This window comes from Leptonychotes weddellii, chromosome 8, assembly GCF_054177405.1.
Source record: "Leptonychotes weddellii isolate Sample4059 chromosome 8, ASM5417740v2, whole genome shotgun sequence".
Classification (NCBI taxonomy): Eukaryota; Metazoa; Chordata; class Mammalia; order Carnivora; family Phocidae; genus Leptonychotes; species Leptonychotes weddellii.
Window position 1 is genome coordinate 105367339 of NC_138376.1, and position 21512 is coordinate 105388850.

The window sequence follows — 21512 nt, forward strand, 5'->3', positions numbered from 1 at the left end:
GATATGGGGCATTAATCTTTTGATCTCATTTTTAGTGTCTCTAACAATTTTAATTGGGTCTTTCTGGGGTTTCTAGGAATTATTAAGGGGCATATTAAATCCATTTCTGTCCTGTTTCTAATTAAAGGGAAAAACCTAGTGACTTACCTATACCTTCTTCTCAGAACTGTCATTATGATCTTAACCTTACTGGCCATACCCTATTTTATCTATATACTTAAGTATCTTTGAGGACCCAGTTGGGAAATGCCTTATTTTTGTAGATGTAAATTTGTCTCAGAAATATTTGTTGAGACTGGACTTTTGAACGTCAACTGTACTACTCCAAAATCTTGTAGATAGCTGAACATGCTCAAAAATCATCACAATTTGAGGCTCACAGTCTTACTTTTCTCTCTATTTCTAAGAATTAGGTTTTGCCTCTTTCCTGAAGCCTGAGCAAGACTGGAGTTTGGGGGATAGATGTTTAGTGCTTCTGGGGAGAGGAATGGTTTCAGTGACATCCTGCAAGGTCACAAGTGTCATAGCTGTATTTGTAAGCATTTGGAAAAAGTGAAATGATAATGAATAATAGGAGATCCTTCACATATAACTGAAAAGGACATTTAATGCACAGTTTTCCTATATAACTTAGAATCCAGGTTTCTTCATATGTAAAATGGAATTAATAATATCTCTCCTCACAAATTGATTATAAGAATTACAGAAGAGGACGTGCTTGAAAATACTGTGCTAGTTTTTCCACTGTCCCAACCTTTGCTTTTCTTCTTAAGACACCTCACCAACCTTATTCACTAAAAGGCCTTTTTTATCTCTTTAAAAAATAATAACTGTAGGGCTCAAGCACAAATTATCTCATTTTCCACTGCAAGCCTGCGGATTGATCTAAATCTGTACCTGTCCATTTCTCTGCTACCATTGGACATGAGTGCTCTTAACCCCATAAGCTCTTGTTGTTTTCAGGACTCCATGAAATCACCCCTTCTCCCTCCGTTCTTATTGTTCTCCAATTCCCTACTGACTTCCCCCTTAGCCTGTAACTTATTCCTTTATCCTGTATCTTCTTTTAAGTTCTCTCTTACATTTCTCTTTCCTTCCCAGCCAAGCTTTTAGTGTCCCCTAAGCTTCCGTTCACCAGGGCCATTTTAAGGTTTTCATAGGAATATTCTCCCTAGTCAAGCCTGAAGCCTAGAATTCTTTTTTTTTTCCCCTGCAAAATTGGTAATCATTTTCTCAATATGAAGTGGAGTAAAAAACTTAAACCAAATTCCATCACAGGCAGTATGTAGAAGCAGCATCCTCTTTTTTCCAGAAATAGAATTTTCATTTTAACATACATTATGGCTATTTTACTGTACTACCTTCATACTAAATGTAACTGGAGGTTAGTAATTGTGTATTTCAATATAGCACTACCAAAGACTTTCTTATGAGAAGGAAAGTAGATAACGAAAACAAAATCATTTTTTAAAATTTCATTTTTTAATATATGTAATGTATTTTGTAATTTTAAAACATGCTGAGAATACGACTTTAACTGTAGTAATGTCTTGTATGAGTTTAGTTCTCATTATTTGTGTGTGGTGACCATGCATTGGAAAGGTCAGAAAAGATATGTTTTTGGTAGATTTTTTAACGCATGTGATAGGAGTTAATTTTATCCCCTGAAGAATTTTAAATCTCATTGGATTGATGATATTTTTAGTGCCAGAAAACTCATTTTGATAAAAAGAAAAAAATTTAAGACAAAAGACCAGCAATAACCTGTTTAATTTTCAGCACTGATAATTATACAGATATTACCTCTAGATTTGGATGGCTAGTTTTTATAACATAAGCTCTTCAAATAGAAGTTTTCATTTACTTGTCCATTTTTATATTTTGTCTAGTTTTTTAAGCCTTTAAAATTTCGTTTTAAAATAGTTCATATTATGTTCATTATATCAAAACTGATGATGTGATGGAGATTTTAGTATTATAAAATTCGAGTTTCATATTTTTGTTTTATGTGGATATATTATCATATCTAATAGAAAAAGCTTTAAGTCCTTTACCTGTATAGTAGCTCTTTATGTTTCACTGAATAAATAATAAAAATCTAAAAATTAATATGTAACATAGCATTTGAAATTAGTGTTTAGATTAAATAAAAGCTCCAACCTTATGAAAAATATCAGAACTCCCTTTAGTGGATGGGCAATATACTCCATAAAAATACACATCAGGGGGCACCTGGGTGGCTCAGTTGTTAAGCGTCTGCCTTTGGCTCAGGTCATGATCTCAGGGTCCTGGGATCGAGCCCCGCATCAGGCTCCCTGCTCGGTGGGAAGCCTGCTTCTCTCTCTCCCACTCCCCCTGCTTGTGTTCCTGCTCTTGCTATCTCTTTCTCTGTCAAATAAATAAATAAAATATTAAAAAAAATACACATCAGTTCTGGGGTGCCTGGGTGACTCAGTCAGTTGAGCATCTGCCTTAGTCTCAGGTCATGATCCCGGGGTCCTGGGATCGAGTCCCACATCGGGCTCCCTGCTCAGCAGGGATCCTGCTTCTCCCTCTGCCTGCCACTCCCCCTGCTTGTGCACGCACTCTCTCTCTGTCAAATAAATAAGTAAAATCTTTAAAAAAAAATACATATCGGTTCTTTCTTTTTTTTAAATCTATATATTTATTTTTTTATTATGTTAATCACCATACATTACATCATTAGTTTTTGATGTAGTGTTCCATGATTCATTGTTTGTGTATAACACCCAGTGCTCCATGCAGTACATGCCCTCTTTAATACCCACCACCAGGCTAACCCATCCCCCCACCCCCCTCCCCTCTAGAACCCTCAGTTTGTTTCTCAGAGGCCACAGTCTTTCATGGTCCGTCTCCCCCACCGATTTTTCCCCCTTCATTCTTCCCTTCCTGCTCTCTTGGGGAGGGTATGTGCTACGGTGAGCGCTGTGAATTATGTAAGACTGTTGAATCACAGACCTATACCTCTGAAACGAATAATACATTATATGTTAAAAAAACAAAAAAGAAGAAGAAGATAGCATATCGGTTCTTTCTAAACTTCACTCAAGATAGTACTAAATCTAAACTATTTCATAGTGAATTATTTCCATTCTTCTGTGAATGTTATCACCATAGATTTTAGCACATCATCTTCTTCTGATGTACTCTTCATTAGTAACTTCTTTTTCTGCTGAGGCATGTTTGCTATATGCCAACCATGCAGGAGCATGATTTGAGTTCTGAGTGCTTGTTTTTGGTTTCATACTAAGTGGATTGTTTTGTAAACACAGTTGGAAATCAGCAGATCCAGGATGTAATGCAGCCAAACAAAAGTAAAAGCTGTCAAATTAAAATTATGTTTTTTATTAGAAAAAGCAACATTTTGTCTCTTCCAGGTGTAGCAAATACTTCTTAGATACTTAAAGATCTAACTCATAAAATTTGTAAAAATTTTTTATAAAAAAAATTTATGAAACTAATATGATAAATGTAGAGTAATACTCTTCAGCTTCATGATACTTTTATAAGTAGCCTAACCTTCCAAATGTTCTTTGTCAATGGTTTTTGGTAGTAATACACCAAACATTGACTTATAAAATTTTTGGCAAGGAAAATAGGGAGTTTTAATTCCAGTGTTTTCAAACAGTGCTCATCCAAGCTTGTGTGATGTGAAACTCACTCTGCCTAAACCAGCAATGTTAATGTTTCCAACTCCACTGTTAAGCTACTTCGGTTACAAAATGGTAGGGCTGTATTCTGCTTTAAAATTTAGGCATTTTTATAGAATGCCTGTTATCTGACAGCCCTTATTACATGTAATAGACAGTTCTGAATATCTTGCTGGCAAAATGATAAAAGCAAAGGCCTGGAGAAAAATAGAAACACACTTCAGGGAGTCCCGAGCCTGTCATTTGTGTTGGGATTAGTGGGCGTAGCAGAGAGACATGTAGTCACAAATACAGATCTGGGGTTGTGGGAAATACAAGTTGAATGGACTAATTGTGGGGTGACACATTCCTGGGTAACATAGGAGTTAGGACCACAGACTATGGAGCCAGGCCTATCTGTATAAACTTGAACATGCTATTTTAAAACAGTATGCTCGGTGTCCTCTTCTGTAAAATGGAGAGGATGATAGTACCTACCACAGTGGCTTGCTGTGAGGACAGGATGAGTAATAGCCACAAACGCAGCACAGAGCAAGTGCTGTATAAGTGTTTGCCATTTCTTACACCGCCAGGGTGGATGGTGAGAGAAGACCATCTCTTTGGGGTTGATCAAGGCCCATTTCAGCTCTCGTCTTAAGGGTGAGATAACGATTTGTATTTTATGGCCACAAAAGCAGGCAGCCTCAACCTGGCCTTTTGTTGTCCTCTGCCTCCTGGGAGGTCATTTTCTTGGTGACAGTGTGCAACTTTTTATCAACATGTTCTCTAGTACATAACTTTTAAATTTAGTTTCAGTTCAGAGCTCCAAAAGTATAAATGTTTCTTTAATTTAAATTCAATTTATACTATAAAAGTATAGTATTTTTTAATTTAAATTCAATTAGCCAACATATAGTAGATCATTAGTTTCAGATGTAGTGTTCAGTGATTCGTCAGTTGCATATAACACCCAGTGCTCATCACATCATGTGCCCTCGTTAATGCCCATCACCCAGTTACCCCATTCCCCCACCCACCTCCCCTTCCGAAACCTTCAGTTTGTTTCCCAGAGTCAGGAGTCTCTCATGATTTGTCTCTCTCTCTGATTTCTTCCCATGCAGTTTTCCCTCCTTTCCCCTATGATTCTCTGTCCTATTCTTAGATACCATGTATGAGTGAAACCATATGATAATTGTCTTTCTCTGATGGACTTATTTCACTTAGCATAATACCCTCTAGTTCCATCCATGTCAATGTAAATGGTAGGTATTCATCCTTTCTGATAGCTGAGTAATATTCCATTGTATATATGTACCATATCTTCTTTATCCATTCATCTGTTGAAGGACATCTTGGCTCCTTCCACAGTTTGGCTCTTGGGGACATTGCTGCTATGGACATTGGGGTGAAGGTGCCCCTTTGTTTCACTATATCTGTATCTTCGGTATAAATACCCAGTAGTGCAGTTGTTGGGTCATAGAGTAGCTCTATTTTTAACTTCTTGAGGAACCTCCATACTGTTTTCCAGAGTGGCTGCACCAGCTTGCATTCCCACCAACAGTGTCAGAGGGTTCCCCTTTCTCCACATCCTCACCAACATTTGTTGTTTCTCTCCCTGTCCATTTTTGCCATTCTAACTGGTGGAAGGTGGTATCTCATTGTGGTTTTGATTCTAGTATTTTTATCAGTGCTTTTCTTGTTTATAAGACCAGATAATGACCCCATTTTAGTTTATTAACAGTTTATTATTCAACAAAATTCAATAAGGGCTGACCAGTGGTCTGAAAAATGTTTAACAACTGGCTCTCTAGGCAGGTGGGGGTAACCTGATTTGTAGTGTTTGAAATAAGAGTCCAGTGGTATCGGGGCGCCTGGGTGGCTCAGTTGGTTAAGTGGCTGTCTTCCGCTCGGGTCATGATCCTGGGGTCCCGGGATCGAGCCCCGCATCGGGCTCCCTGCTCAGCAGAGAGTCTGCTTCTCCCTCTTCCTATGCCTGCCGTTCTGCCTACTTGTGCTCTCTCTCTCTGTCAAATAAATAAAGTCTTTAAAAAAAAAAAATTCAGTGGTATAAGTCCTCCCATCACAGTGGATACCAGGCTTCCAGTGTGACGTGATGTCCATAAGCCCAGGCTTGGGAAGTTGTGCGCAGCCAGCTCTTGCAAACCAGAACAAGCTGGCTCCAGCACTGCACTGGGGCTAGACCTAGGTGACTGGGTCTAGACCTAGGTGACTGTGATCTTAATAATTACTGATTTTAAAAAGCTTCTGTAATTGTAATATGTGTATATGTGTGCATTTCCATTGGAAAATATCTGGAAAGTTATAAGCCAGATAAACTTTACGTAAGCATCCTTTACCTCCTCTCCTTTCAGTGGCTTTTACTGCCTTTGAAGAACATTTTTATCCATTTATTTATATGGAGGCAGAAGGACCTGAGGCTTACTGTGTGTGTTTCCCTGGTGATAGTTACACTTTAAATTAAACCTGCAGTGATTCTTAGTGGGGGTATATTTGGTTTTGTGGCAGTGCCAACAGACACCTCTGGCATTTAGTGGGCAGGGACTGGGCAGAGGTCCTGGCATGGGCAGGACAGACCCTGCAGTTAGCAGCTGGCTCCCCTTCCTCCGGGGTCAGTAGCGCCCGGACTTCAGGCAGTAGGAATGTTGAGCAGGATAGGTCCAAATAAAGAGTCTTCATTATGCCTCAAATTCTTCCACATCGGTATCTGTTCTTATATTTAACTTCTTGTTTTTTTTTCAAATTTTTACTTAAATTCTAGTTAGTTAACATATAGCATAGTATTGTTTTCAGGAGTGGAATTTAGTGATTCACCACTTACACATAACACCCAGTATTTAAAATGATACAGCTTCTTATTTTTGATTAGCCATATCTAGTTTATAAAGCATGTTAATATACAGTATTTCCTTTCATTCACACAGCACTACCTTGGGTGTGTGTACTCGTTTTATCCAGAAGGCAGTTGACTCTGGGAGGTGGAAGAGTAGGCCATTATCATACAACTGGCAAGTTATGGAGCCAAACTTGAACCTAGATCTTTTATTTTCAAAGCTGGTACTTTTTCTATTACTCAATACCTGAACACTTCTAGTAAGCCCAGGCCTTTATGTATCTCCAAATAGTACGATTTTCCCCTGTTATGTTAAACATTATCTCCCTAGGGATTAAATTGCCAAAATACAGTATTGCCTGTAATATCTATAATCATTTTGGGATTGAAGTAGTCTACAAAAGTGGGTCTTGACAAAGATGGACGCATAAAAGGTTATGTGCTATGTGCCATGTGCCATCCTTTTAACAATTACGGATTTAAAAGCCTTTCAGCATTATGATATATGTGTATATAAATACACCTGTAAGTGTATATAGATACACATATAAGTGTATATACACAAACATACATGTATGTATACACATTTTTATTGAAAAGTGTTTGGAAAGATATAACTAGAATTTAAAGGAGATTACTGACGGCTGGGATTTCGGGTATCTTAATACAAATTTTTTTAACTTCTTTAATTGGTGTATAACTTAGGTATGTATATAATCTTAAATCTTTCTTTAAAAAAGTCTAACTTTCTCTGGCCAAGGCTGACAGTGTGTAAGTTATTGAACTGTCTGTGTAATGTAGAACTGTCCTGAGAAACTGCGGCCCCAGAAAGTTTTACTTTCTAGTTTCTTTTCTTTTGCTCTTTGTATGTTTCTCTACTCTCCTTCGCTTCCAGGTGACATGTTGTTCTGCTTTTGTATGTACTATTTTTAATCTGCTCACTTAATACAATTCACAAGCTTAAAAATAGCCATTTTTCACATACACTAACTTTTCTGGATTTTTTTTTTTTTCTCTGTTTTGAGATGTTGTTCTTCTCAAAAGTCAGATTCCTAAATAAGTGCAATGTTACTATGGTTAATACACAGCGGATGGTCTGTCATTAAGTGAACTATATTCAATAACTATATGTTATTGAAATATGTTTAAGTCCCAAGGTACAAATAGGATACATTCCTGACTCGACAATGTAGTTTAACTTCAACTTATATAATTTTAAGGTTTTATTGGGAGCGATTAGACAATCTAGGACCAAGACTTCATATCTATTTCATTCAGAAAGAATATAGAATTGCTAACTTTTCTAAATATCTACTCATAAATTATAATTTAATAAAGTAAGTAGGTGAGAAAGAAGACTGAGTGGGGGGCCAGGAGGTTATATAGAAGCAGTACTGTCCTTCTGCAGTCTTTGGTCTCTGGAGACATATAGGAAAGTTCTATGGGTTCAAAATCCTCTATGTGGTGGGGTAAGCATATGCTCTTTTGAGTCCATTAGACTTGGTGAAAGGCCGTTTCCTCCATTCACTAGCTGTGACATATAGGAAATGATACTTTGCAGGGATGTTCAGAAGATTAAATGAAATTGTAAACACCTTTGGCACATAATAAGTGCTCCAAGAAATAGCAGATATTTTCAATGAGAATAGTTATAATAAGTTTTCTATTTTAAAATGTAAGTACTGTAGGGAGAGTTCAGGTATTCATCATTCATGCCTTCCCTAGCATTACTTTAATAAGATAATTATGGTGCTTAAACTGTGGAGGAGCTTTGTGAATGGGAATTCTCGTTACATTGTCAAGATGGGGTGGGGGAAGCATACTTTGTGAATTTGGTGCAGCATGACCCAGAACAGAGCATATTTGTACACATAGACAAAGGTGAATATACGTGAATCATTTTCTTCAAATCCATGGCCACATGACCACTACTACTTCAATTCAACCTATATTTTTCTCTAAATTACTATATATTATCTATATATTTGTTTTAAAATTACTGCTTAGGAAGGCAGCATGATGTAATAGAAAAAGAGATACAGTTTAAAATCCTGAATTTGCCATCACTAGGTATTGTTATATTTAATCTCTTATAAAGTCACTTGACCTCCCTGAGCCATTGTTTCCTCAGTCATAAAATATATTATTATGAGATTTAAATATCAGTGTATGCAAAGCTGTCCCCGTAGTGCCTGGCCCATATCAAGCACTCAACAAATTTTAGTTTCTTCTCTTTTTCATCCATATACATTCCTCAAACTTTGTACTTAGTTCTGTGTCACTATAAATATATGCTCTTATATTTCTGATCAAAATTGTTAAAAAAGAAGCAGAATCACAAAAAGACACTCAACTGATGACTCCTGCAATTTATTTTTAAATGGTTCAGCAAAAACATTATTTTACATATGTATTTGTAGAGAAAGATAAAGCAAATGTAAAATTTTAACAATTGGTGAACCTAGACAAAGAATATATGAGTGTTCATTATAATCTCAGAATTTTTCTTTGGGTTGGTGATTTTAAAAATAACAACATTTGAGAAAAAAGTAAGCTGTATTTGCCCATGTAAAATAAGACACTGAAAACGTTTCTTACTAATACCTTCTCATAAATATGATATTTAGTGATACTGTTTAATTGTAAAATAAGATAAATAGCTTGATTATGTTGCATAAGCAGGAAATGGTCTTTAATCGTATTGTAGTAAACTTAGAATCTTAACAAAGCAGCAGACACAGAAATACCTTTTATCTTTGTCGCATTTACTCTCATGGGATTTTCCTTTATATAGTAAGTGTCTTAACTTTGGTGTGGTTGATGGGCTTTTTTGATCCTTATGTTTATTAGCACAGAGATTTCCACAGGCAGATACTTCTCTTTCTTCCCCTTCCCCATAAAAAAAGGTCAGCCAAAGTAAACAGATAGTATAGCTGAATATGTACTCTGTCTCGCAAACCTTTCCTTTCAACTTTACCTAGTGCCCCTTACCCACAAAAAAAGGTCAGTCAAAGTAAATAGGTAAGAAACGTGGCTGAATGTGAGCTCAGATGCAGTTTCAAATGATGATTTTACCTCATCTTTTCAGACAGTTCTTTTTTTTTTTTTTTAAGATTTTATTTATTTATTTGAGAGAGAGAGAATGAGAGAGAGAGCACATGAGAGGGGGGAGGGTCAGAGGGAGAAGCAGACTCCCTGCCGAGCAGGGAGCCTGATGCGGGACTCGATCCCGGGACTCCAGGATCATGACCTGAGCCGAAGGCAGTCGCTTAACCAACGGAGCCACCCAGGCGCCCGGAGACAGTTGTTCTTAATTCCTCTGCATTTGTTCATCAAACCACAAGAAAAATTATGTGGCTATGATATGACACTAACTGTTAACATTTGAGTAACTGTGATTGAATCCTGAAAATGATCAAAGAGTTGTTTAATATCGTGTGCCGCTCAGATATCTCAGATGTGTCTTTGTAACTCTATCACAGCTTTTGCTTTGTGGCAGAGGTTCACTAAACTTCACCACTGATATTAGGAAAGCATCTTAATGTAGTTATCTTTGGTTTACTTTTTAAGAATGAGAATATTCGCATTCACATATTTGCTCAACTCTGATAAGGATATTTTAATACTGAATATATTTTATGTTAATAAAGTACATGACCTGATTACAGGCTATGGGTGTCTGTTTCATTGTTTTGTCCCTAGTACCTGGTACGTGTATATTCTAAATAAATGTTTTAGATGTAAGTGAATTTAAATTACATGAAAAGTTGTATTACCCTTGGCTCACTCTTGAGTGTAAAAGCCTACAACAATTGTATTTTTAATATGGCTTTCCCTTTATGTTTGAGGTAGTCATTAATCAAACTGTGAATTTAAAGTGGAAAGTCCTGTTGGGATAAGAGAGGGATATTTTTCCAGGGTAAAACTTGCTGTTGTATTGCATTTAAGTCAGGACTGACTAGATCACAAAATTTTGCTCTTTAACAAATTTGGAACCATCGTATTGGTATCCTGTTTGTCAACTAAATTTACAGATAGATTTTTTTTGTTTTTTTCCTACAATCAATTGTCAAATGCAATTTACTAATAAATCTCCTTGAGCTTCATATAACTAATAGTTAAGATATTTGTATGTATGAAGCAATAAATCCCAAGTTTGTTTATAGATTGATGTTTTTATATGTCCCAAAGAGTTTTTCCATTAGACTTGTTTAAATTAGAAAAGTCTTGTGTTAATTATTGTCATATTGGAAAGAGTTTCTGATGAAGTGAAGCATAATTTTGCAAGTTAAATGCCAGGTGAAAAATGAAAGTAGTTTCCTATAAAATGAAACAACGTACATTAATTAGAAAGGAATGTGTAAGACGTTTGATTTTAAATTCCTTGATTTGTAACTGCAGAACATTTTCAGAACTATTTAGTGCTGACAGTTTTCTTTAAGAACCAAACCAAATCTGTGTGTAATTCATAACCTAATGCAAGCACGTGAAGAAATACATAGATCTAAAAGCAGTGAGGAATGTTAAGCCTTAGCTTAGTGCCGTGTCAGTCACTGCTTTGAACTTTGAATTGTGTTGATTAGCAGAAAATTTCCGGAGTTTGTTAGTTAATTTGCATTATAATTTTTAAGAACTTCGGTTGTGCAGTTTGAATAGGCAGCTGAGTGGCTTTTGTTGCGTATATGTATATATATATATATATATTTTAAAGATTTTATTTATTTATTTAAGAGAGAGAGAATGAGAAAGAGCACATGAGAGAGGGGAGGGTCAGAGGGAGAAGCAGACTCCCTGCCGAGCAGGAAGCCCGATGCGGGACTCGATCCAGGGACTCCAGGATCATGACCTGAGCCGAAGGCAGTCGCTTAACCAACTGAGCCACCCAGGCGCCCACGTATATGTATATTTTCTAATGTAGATAATGCTTTGCCTCATCTTCCACGGTAGGAAGCCAAAAGATATGTGAAAGTGAAAATAATCAATGAATTCTATGAGCATATTATTTGGAAATATCGCGGAAGTTAAGTACAGCGTATCAGAAGGAACAGCTAGAAGAATGGAAAGCCATGGCCTCTGAGGTGAAGGGTGGAGGGAGCTGTACAGGAAGCTTCTGTTCTTTGTTATAAGCCTTGTAGAATTAGTGGATACTAATCTGTGCAGTTACAGTTTTTAAGAAAAAGGTAATTGAGCAGAAAACCTCAGTGTCCCCACCCCTTTGTTTGCACACACAGTGAACCTGTTTATTTAGATCAACTAGGTACTACCCACCAGCTGTTAGTACTTTGTTCTGTCCCCTAAGAACTCAAGGATAAATAATTCACCCTTGAGGGGCACCTGGGTGGCCCAGTCGGTTAAGCAAGCGTCTGCCTTCAGCTCAGGTCATGATCTCAGGGTCCTGGGATTGAGCTGCGCGTCAGGATCTCTGCTCAGCAGGGAGTCTGCTTCTCCCTCTCATGTTCCCTCTGTGCTATCCCTCTCTCTCTCTCTCAAATAAATAAAATCTTAAAAAAAAAAAAATTCACCCTTGAAGTCTGCCCTGAAGCTCCAATCTGGAATGTGGCAACACTATTCTAACACTGAATCTTGGAGATTTGACCTAATAGAGTGAACCATACAGAGAATAAACACCAGTAATGAGCAATCTACTTGTATGTTAAAATTCAGCATGTGAAGGGCAAGTGTGTGTCTGCGTGTGTGTGCACTGTGTGCAGACTCGTGTGTAAAACGGAACCCATCTCGAGCTAGCTTATATAGAAAAGGAGAGACATTACTCAGGATCTGGGACCCCTCCGAGCACCAGGGCACGAGTGCCCCAGGGGCCAGGGAAGGTACTGAAACTGCTTGACTCAAGTGCCTGCTCTCATTTCTCCTCTTTCTGCACTGATTTTTTTTTTTTCTTTCTTTTTTTTTTTTCCTTAAGCTTTCCTGCCCAGTCACCAGAAAAGAAGCAGAATTATTTGGTCTGCTCCATGTGTTTTTCTTTCTCCCACATGTATCGATGTCTGCTTCTCTCCCCATCGCTATATCCACCCTCCACTGACAAGAGAGTTGTTCAGTAAAGGAGATCCTTGTAAGTTGTGTAGATGCCTGACAGGTTGAGTGGGTTTATTCACAAATGCTTAGCTGCAGAGATGAGGACTTTAGGAGTCAGAGGGATATAGCTGATAAAGGACTGGAGCAGGTGAGCAATTGTTACCAGTTTAGTTCTTCAGCACTTAGGGGCCAAGTTCTCCTGCAGCCTCATCCGATCCCACTGTGGTCTGTACTTCTGTGAAATAAACTTTTGTCACATTTGGTAGGTAGTTAACCTCCGTAGCCACATTTTGGTGCCGGTGATGGTTCAGTTGAACATAGACTATTCTCATCCCTGAGATACTGATACTATTTCATGTCATGCCAGATGGAGTTCTTCCCAGTTTGTTTCTTTTTTAAGATGTTGTTTGAAACTTGATTACAAAATTATTTCATGGTTCTCCAGTTTGCACCAGTGAGCAGTAAACAAAGCCTCTAAGAGTTTTTACTTTTTTCTTCTTATGTCTCCTCTTGCTGAGATGTGGCATTCTTCAGAAAACCATCCTGTATCCCTGTGGATTGCAACCATGAATCCTCTCAGAGCAAGCCTTCCATCAGCTAATGGTTTTCTTTAATTTGTCAAAGTACGCTAGGCTTTGTGGTATGTGGCTCCTGGGCTTAATGTTTATTGTGATGAAGTGGAGTAAGTCCCTCTAAAATACTGATCTAATTAAAGTTTTAACTGAAATATTAAAATGCGTTTATTTTGGTAGAGAATCTTAATTCTAGAATTTTGTGTTTAACCTTGAAAGTTTGTAAATATGGTTCCTGGATTTTTGTGAATGAGTCGTTCTAAAAGTTCTTTGAAAATTGTTCAGTAATTCTTTGAAATCAATCATACTTTTTCATTTAGCAGACAGTATTTTTCAGTTTTAGGCTTTATTTTTGTCATTACCAGTTACAAAAATAAACAGCTTTCCAATCTAGTCATGCAAACAAATGAGCCTTAGCACCCAGTGAATATTCTTCAATGAATGAATGTTTAGCTCTTTAACAAGATTGTTTTGCTAATCTATAATTTCTATGTTTTAATCCCCTCCAAAAGCAATACAGACAATAAAATAATAAGCCCATGGTTCCATGTGTTCTGCTCAGGGAGGATTCACTTCAAAAAGATGGGGATCTGTGAGGTTACAGAAGGAGCTGATCAGTTGAGTGATGCAAAAGTCAGGAAGGGATAGCAAGATAGATGGGAGATCCAGTAAGTGCATGTAAAAAATATTAGAAGAAAGGAAAATTTCTGAACTCCTTGCCAGAGGAGTTAAGCTTTATTCTAGCTTGTACTTTTCTTAGGGTATTGGTTTTGAATGTAAGCTGGCAGACTAATGGACTGTTGGCATGGGCTTTGGCTAATGGAATTTTCTATGTAGTTTGAGGAGTATAGGGGAAGCCTGACTTGGTCCAAGGCCATTTGAACGTTCAGGGTGTTAATCAGAGCTACCTGAAGAGCCCCAGGCCACCTGTATTCCAGGTTCCTTGGCATGACCGAGAAAAAGCAAATGGCAGCATCTTTCAGTAGAAGAAGTACTGGACATGGTGCCAGTAAAGTCTGTACATTGGGGCTGCCATTTATTAACTGTGTCACAATAGATTGCTTAATCTCTAAAGCAAATTCTTGAGCCTCACTCCATACCTTCTGTTTTTCATAAGCACGCCAGGTGATTCTGATGCAAAGTTAAGTTTGAGAACTGTTGGTCTAGATCAGTGATTCTCAATTAATGGATAATATCTGCCACCCCCACCCCCACCCCCTCAAGAAGCTCAACCTTGGCTGTACATTACAATCACCTGGAGAATGTTTGAACCTCCCAATGCCCATGACATACCCCAGGCCAATTAAATCAGAATTTCTAGGGATAGCATTCCCACATCAGTTTTTTAAAGTTTCTCAGTTGATTGCATTTAGTTAAGGTTGAGAACCACCCCCCCCCCCCCACTGGCTTTTTTCCTTGCCTCCCCTTCTGCCTGATGCCTAGAATCACTGTTGTTTCTGATGGGAATTTATCAAATCTGTATCTGTTGAAGTGCTACTTTAGATTGGTAACTTCCAGGCCTTTCCAGACACCACGTCCTGGGAAGGGATTTTTGGATTCCATACAGATCTACTCAATTGGAATTTTCAGAAAAAATTCCTCAGCAAAGCAGAGGAATGAGTCTGTGGTCCATCATTTGGGAACCATGTCTATAGGTGATTTAAAGTTACTTTATTTGTGAGGTGGCCTTTGTTATTTATCTTGTCCTCAATATTCACATTTATTTTTTTTCATTCATTTAAGACGTTCTTTGGGTGTCCGTGTGTCAGATACTTTTATATATGCTAGACATACAAAGAAGAATAGGACACTGTCCCTGAATTCAAGGAGTTTAGTACCTTTTAGAAGAAAAAAGATCTATAAATAACTAAATACATGGAAGTATCATAAGTACTATGATAGAAGCCAGAAACATAGGAATCATTCTTTATTTTTTTCCTATTCCATTAATCATTGTTGTTTCCTCTGTTCTCTTAATTCTTCTGCCTGCATATATCTCCAGTCCATTAACCTTTCTTCATCATCACTGTCACCGTCTTAAATCCAGGCTGGTATTTACTCTTTTTGGACCCATACTGCATAGGGTCATACTATATGGGAACTCTACTTTGTTCAGAAGTGCTCTGCAGATTTAAAACTATTGTAACATGTAAAAGTTTACTAAGAAAATGTTTTCAAAGAATGTAAAGCCGAGTATATAAATCTCCTTCAGTTTTTTTTTTTAAGATTTTATTTATTTATTTGACACGGGGAGAGAGAGAGAGAGAGCGCAGCAGGGGGAGCAGCAGAGGGAGAGGGAGAAGCAGGCTCCCCACTGCAGGGAGTCCAAAATGGAGCTCGATCCCAGGGCTCTAGGATCATGACCTGAGCCAAAGGCAGATGCTTAACCAACTAAGCCACCCAGGCACCTCTCTCCTTCAGTTTTTTTTTTTATTATTATTATTTGTTTCCTTTTCTTTTGTTTTTTATACTTAAGAGAAAATCCCAAATTCCTCACATGGGCTAAAAGACCTGTGTGATCGGACACCTTCTGTTCCCTGCTGACAAGGGGCCAGCTGGTCTCTATCTGGCTAACTCCTCAACCTTCAGATTTCAGTTCAGTGTCAATTCCTCAGGATTTCATTCTTCTTTTTTTTTTTTTTTAAAAAAAAGATTTACTTATTTATTTGAGAGAGACAGAGAGAGAGAGAAAGAGCGCAAGTGGGACAGAGGGAGAATCTCAAGCAGACTCGGCACTGAACACAAAGCCCAACATGGGGCTCGATCTCAGGATCCTGAGATCATGACCTGAGCTGAAACCAAGACACTCAACCAACTGAGCCACCCAAGCACCCCAGGATGTCATTCTTATACCATCCCACATTGTCTTTGGGGGCACTTGTCAGTTGCAGTGACATTTATGTTTCTGTGGTCTTTTTAAAGAATGTCAGTCTATCTCGCCACATCTCTCTTCCTTCTGACGCCCATCACAGTACCTGGCACATCCGAGGACTCACAAATTGTTGAATGAACAAGTAATTAAGTGATGAGAAAACAGCTGTTGTGACATTTTGTACTCTTCATTCTAGAGAACACTAGCCTGAAGCAGTGCAAAAAGGGAATTATAATTGTGCAATTTGCTTAGAATTTTAAAAACACAACTAAAATTAATGTAACTAAAATTAATTAAAATTCAGCTTGACTAAAATTAATGAACTTCTAAGACATGAAAAAGGAGCCAACGTTTTTTCCCATCTTTTTCTATTGTAGTTAGGAAAGACTCACAGAGAATTATGGACCAACTCGTAAGTTGAGAACAGGAAAGGAAAAAGAAGAATTTTGAAAAATATTATAAATGTTCTACTGAACTCATATGTTGGCTAAATTTCAGAAGTGTTAGTAGAGGGATTTCAAATTATATTTTAGTAAAGTAAAAAATGATTTCAGCTTAATTTTTGAAATAGTTTGGCTGTTTTATTTAACATAGTGCTCCATACTTGCTTTGTTAAAGAAGTGTGGAATCAGAAGGTAAAAAGGAACTCAAACAAGACTTTGTACTGTGATGAATTTTTCTCTCTCCATCTCCAATTTAAATGAAAAATGTTCCTACAGTTCTGTAATATTTTTAATCATTGGAACCCTGTCCAGTATATTTACTTCCCATGAGAGAACTTAAATAGTCAGTGATTTCATCAGCGAAGAGACAAAAAGGCACCAAGTCGCATATGTGCTGGACCAAAACAAACATTGCACTTAACAATAACATGCCTAATTTGACCGCTTAATGATATATGGAGCCTGACTTCTCCCAATAAAAGGAGCCTATTTTACTTGTGTGATAGGCACATGAAGGCCCTCAGATATATAGAACTTATGGAACCTTTGATTTCAGAAGATTGCAAGGAGAGACCTTGCCCACCCCCTTACATGCAAACATGAGAAAATGTGGAGAAATGCCCACCCCCTCCTTACTGCTCGCCCCTTCCTGGCGGAATTAGAATGGAGGAACATGGAATAGTTCTGGAAGTGTCCACGTCGAACTGTTGACAGTGGTTGCCATTGGAGAGTGGGAATGAGGAAAAAATACGTATATTTCTTTTGTTATTAAAAAAAGCCATTAGCGATGAAAAAATGGATTATAGTGTATAGAGGCATTGCTTAGCTTTTGGTTTTCTCACCTTACATAGCTTGTGCCATTTACTGTCTTTAACTTGATATTTTTGTTAAGATATTTTAGTTTAGTGAAAATTTTCTTAAGTTATAAATATTAACATTAATCTTGCTGATTTTTCTGGCTCCCGATCCCCTCGAAGTTTAGGAAATTGAAGCTCCAAAAAAAAAAAAAAAGAAAGAAAAAAGAAAATTGAAGCTCCAGTCTTCCTGTTCAGCAGACCCTCTCAAGGCAAAAGCTGGCTCATGGCCGATGTGCTGCTCTGAGCCTCAGTCTTACTTTTGACCTGAGTGCTCCTCACTGATGCTCTTATGAAGTTTTTGTGGTAGTGTTTGTTTTATGTTATTATCTAGGATTTTTTTTTCAGTAAGAATGTTCTAGACACCTAGTCAGCCATTCTGCTGGAAGTGATAACTTTTGTACTATCATATGCACAATAGGCATAATTTGTGTATTACATAATTTCCATCAGAGCTGTGAACTGATGGAATTAAGCCCGTAGCACTTTTAAGACGTTCGCCAGACGAACGTCTAGTATCCTTAGAGTTGTAGTGTGTATCTTCTTTGATGAGTGCTTTGTAGATTGCAGGTAAATACCTGATAGTTTTTATCAGGTTGAAGTTAGGATGGGTGTGAATCTGGTGTGGAGCTGTATGGCGACTTGACTGCCTGTTAAGCTGTGTATTAGAGCAAATTCAGTTTTTCCTTTTTTTTTTTTTAAGTTTTATTTATTGGTGTAATCGCTATACCCAGTGTGGGGCTCGAACTCACGACCCAGAGATCAAGAGTCACTTCCTTTCAGGACTGAGCCAACCAGGTGCCTGCAGCTTGACTTTTTGAGTAGAATTTCGGCCCTCCTGCATGCGTGACTTCCCTTATCATATTTTAAAGCTAACGGATGTTTTCACACATGCATTCTTATTGGGCATCCTAATTTTGATAAGGCCCACCTGTTTTGTCCTCAGTGCCACCTTTTCCTTAACTAGCTCAAAAAAAAGCAAAATAATAACAAAAACTGCATTCCAGGAACTTGTCAGGAGGGTACAAATGAATCCTTTTGCTTTTATTATCCTTAAAAAGTTCTGCTGAAATTCACAAGCCAATTTCTATGGTTGGTCTGAAGACAAATGCTCATCCATTCTATTGAAATAGAGTCTAAATCCCAAATGAAGTCAGAAAGCTGAATACCTAGATTAAGTTGACCTTCCTATAGAATGATTCTACTACCCTGTCCTTTGGGGTGATACCATTGACTCATGAGTAGCAGCCTATGAAGCAACATCTCTGTGTTTCCTTCAGAGATGTTGAAGATGCTTTTTATTTTTGTTTATCAATCTCATTGCAAGTTCAGATTTACTTTTCTGTCCTTTTCCTTTAACTCATTTTTTTGGCCATATTAAATACTCATTTTTAAAACCATTTTGAATATTTTTTGGAACATAGTGGGTATTTACAAAATCATTTGATTACTGTTTCAAATAATGCAAATCAGTGAATAACCATGTTCTAGAAACAAAATTACATGATGACTTATTTACTTTTGCTTATATAAACATTATCAAAATCTAGAAAATTAGATTTCAGTACATGCAAAGACAGTGGAGGCCACTTTTATGATTTCTGAGAAGGACTGCAGCCTGTTCTCTCATTTGTTTGAATAGGAAATTTTCAAAAGTAAAATCACTCTCCTTAAATATTTTTGTAGATTTCAGTAATCTGATAAATGAGCTATTTATTCATTGTCTCTCTGGTACCCACACAGTGGTTTATCCATAGCAACAATCCTTTTCAAACTTAATAAGACCAACCCTATATTTATTAGGGAAATAATATCACCAGGTTAAACAAACTATGAGTGTTGGTTCTGTGTATTTACTCTCTTTCAAAGAGATCTGCTAAACCTTCAGTGTGTTCCATGTTGCAGATCATTAGGGCGGTTGAATTGGAGTATGACTCTATGATCCTGAATGTGCCATTTTTATGGAGTGTTTAGAGTCAAATAAGAAAGATGATGAGCAAATAAAGCTTTAGAAATAAAGTACTATTTTGTATATTGAAAATAGGGCCAAGTTCCTATCTGTACAGTAGAAATCAGAGACATATTATGATAAACAGTACCACTCCCAGTCTATAGAGAATAAATGGAATACTTAATATTGGCCCAGGAAAATATATTTCAGTTTCTTGACTCTAGAAATTACATTGATGTAGAATCCATAAGAAAGGCTGTGCCTCAAAAAAATTTTTTTTTTCAGAATTACCGAGATTTTTATAAGAGAACAGATTCTTTTTAAAGAGTCTGAATTGCTGTTGAAATGTAAATTAAACTTAAGATCTTTTCATATCAGTTGTTGAGAAATGAAGTATTTAAAAATCACAAAATGTTAGAGTTCGGGTAATCCAATATCCTTATTTTACAGTCATGAATGCTTTTAGAAATTGCTACAGAAGCATAATATATCTCATCTTAAATGTCCTTGTGCAATATAAAAATTTTTTTTTAACTAAAACTTGTTAAGCTTCTATCCTACAAGGTATACTAATGGGAATAATCTACAAGGGTAGATTGATTAATAATTTCATTTTTTTATATAATAGAATGGGGTACATTTTTTATTAGTTTTTTTATGTAGATCAATAGTGGGGCTCTGTATTTAAGAATTGGTTGAAGCTGTCTTGATAAAGACCCTGCTATGGTAAATATCTGTTTTTTCTTAGATCCATTTTTGGGTGGTTTTAGCACTTAAATTATTTCTTTCTGTTTATATTCACAGATTCTGGAACTTTTCAAAGCCTGACCCTCTTCTTGAAACAGTGGAACATCACACGGAGTTTACTTGTGGTTTAGATTTAAGTCTTCAGAGTCCTACTCAGGTAATGGGTGTGATCTCCTGATGTTTTTCTTACCCATGCAGTTTGCAGCTAGCTCTATGCATGGCGTGTGCTGCTGTCAGGAAGACACTTTTGCCTTTAGGGCAGGACAAAGTATATTTACTTAATTAACTTGATCTCTTTTGTTACATAAACTTGAGCATTTGAGCAGACCTCTCCCAATAGAAAGGGTGACAAGAGAAGAATAGAATGGGGATGGCTTGTCCTCAGAGGTTTGTGAGAGTCAGGAGTGTGGTTCTAGATTCAGTTGCCTCACTGAGCATTTGAGATGATGGGTAGGTCATTTTCCTCTCAGGACTATCATCATCCTCTCCACACCACGTGTCAGAAGAGAAGCTTCCAATGGGCAACCAGATAGAGTAGAATGGCTACTGTTTTAATTAAACTTAAGGGGTGCCCAGGTGGCTCAGTTGGTTAAGCATGGGCTCTTGATTTCGTCTCAGGTCATGATCTCAGGGTCATGGGATCGAGCCTGTGTGAGGCTCTGTGCTCAGCGGGGAGTCTGCTTCTCTCCCTCTCCCTCTGCCCCTCCCCCCATTCATGCATGCACTTGCTCTCTCTAAAATAAATAAATCTTAAAAAAAAATTAATAAACTTCTTATTTTCCCCCTTTTGTTCTCTTGAGGACTTCAGAGTCAATATTTTGGACTTTAAATATTCTTCAGAGTTTTTTTTTTTTTAATGCAGTTTCAGTTTTGGAAATTATAAACTCAGGTCAGAAACACTACGGTATGTTGAGTGATTAGACACTTTATAACACAGACTGTGTGAAAACACCAACATAATCATGAAACAAAATAATATGTGGAAATTCTAGAGTATGACTAAGAAATTATGTTTTTATGGTGAATTTTAGAACTTGGACCAAAAGCAAATCCCATTTCTCATTACTGTATTCTTAAATTTAAATGGATACTTTTTTTTTTTTTTAATTTTAGGAACTTAAGACAATTCTCATTATAAAATATTCTCAAAAAATAGGTACATAAAATATTCTTATTAGGCATTAGAATATTCTCATTAACATTAGAATAATTGTTTTTAAATGATTTAATGACATCTGAGAAGAAACTGAAATAGTGATAGGTGAAGTAGCATTATCTTTAATGTAAATATAATGTGTTTCAAATGAACTAGTTCCTTTTCTGAGAAATACATTTATTATAGATGGTTTTTAATAAAATAATCACACCTGTTTGCTGTCCTAGTTAAAAAAAGTTGCAGTGTACCTATTGAAATGTGGCACTACCAAACAAAGGACCCTAAGTAAATATTTTCCTTCTCATATATTTCTGTTAACCTGCACTTTATGCGTCCCAGACTATGGCCTCCTCAATGTACATGGTTATGGCAGTTCCTCGCCC

The 21512-nt window shown here is 37.0% G+C and overlaps 1 protein-coding gene across 1 annotated transcript in view; it reads left to right on the forward strand.

Annotated features, from left to right (window-relative positions):
• PEX7 (peroxisomal biogenesis factor 7) overlaps nt 1-21512 on the forward strand; it is an 82916-nt gene that overhangs the window by 40046 nt on the left and 21358 nt on the right. Inside the window, exon 9 of the mRNA XM_006747762.3 lies at nt 20031-20130. Within this exon, the coding sequence (XP_006747825.2) occupies nt 20031-20130 (100 nt within the window). The remainder of the gene's footprint in view (nt 1-20030; nt 20131-21512) is intronic.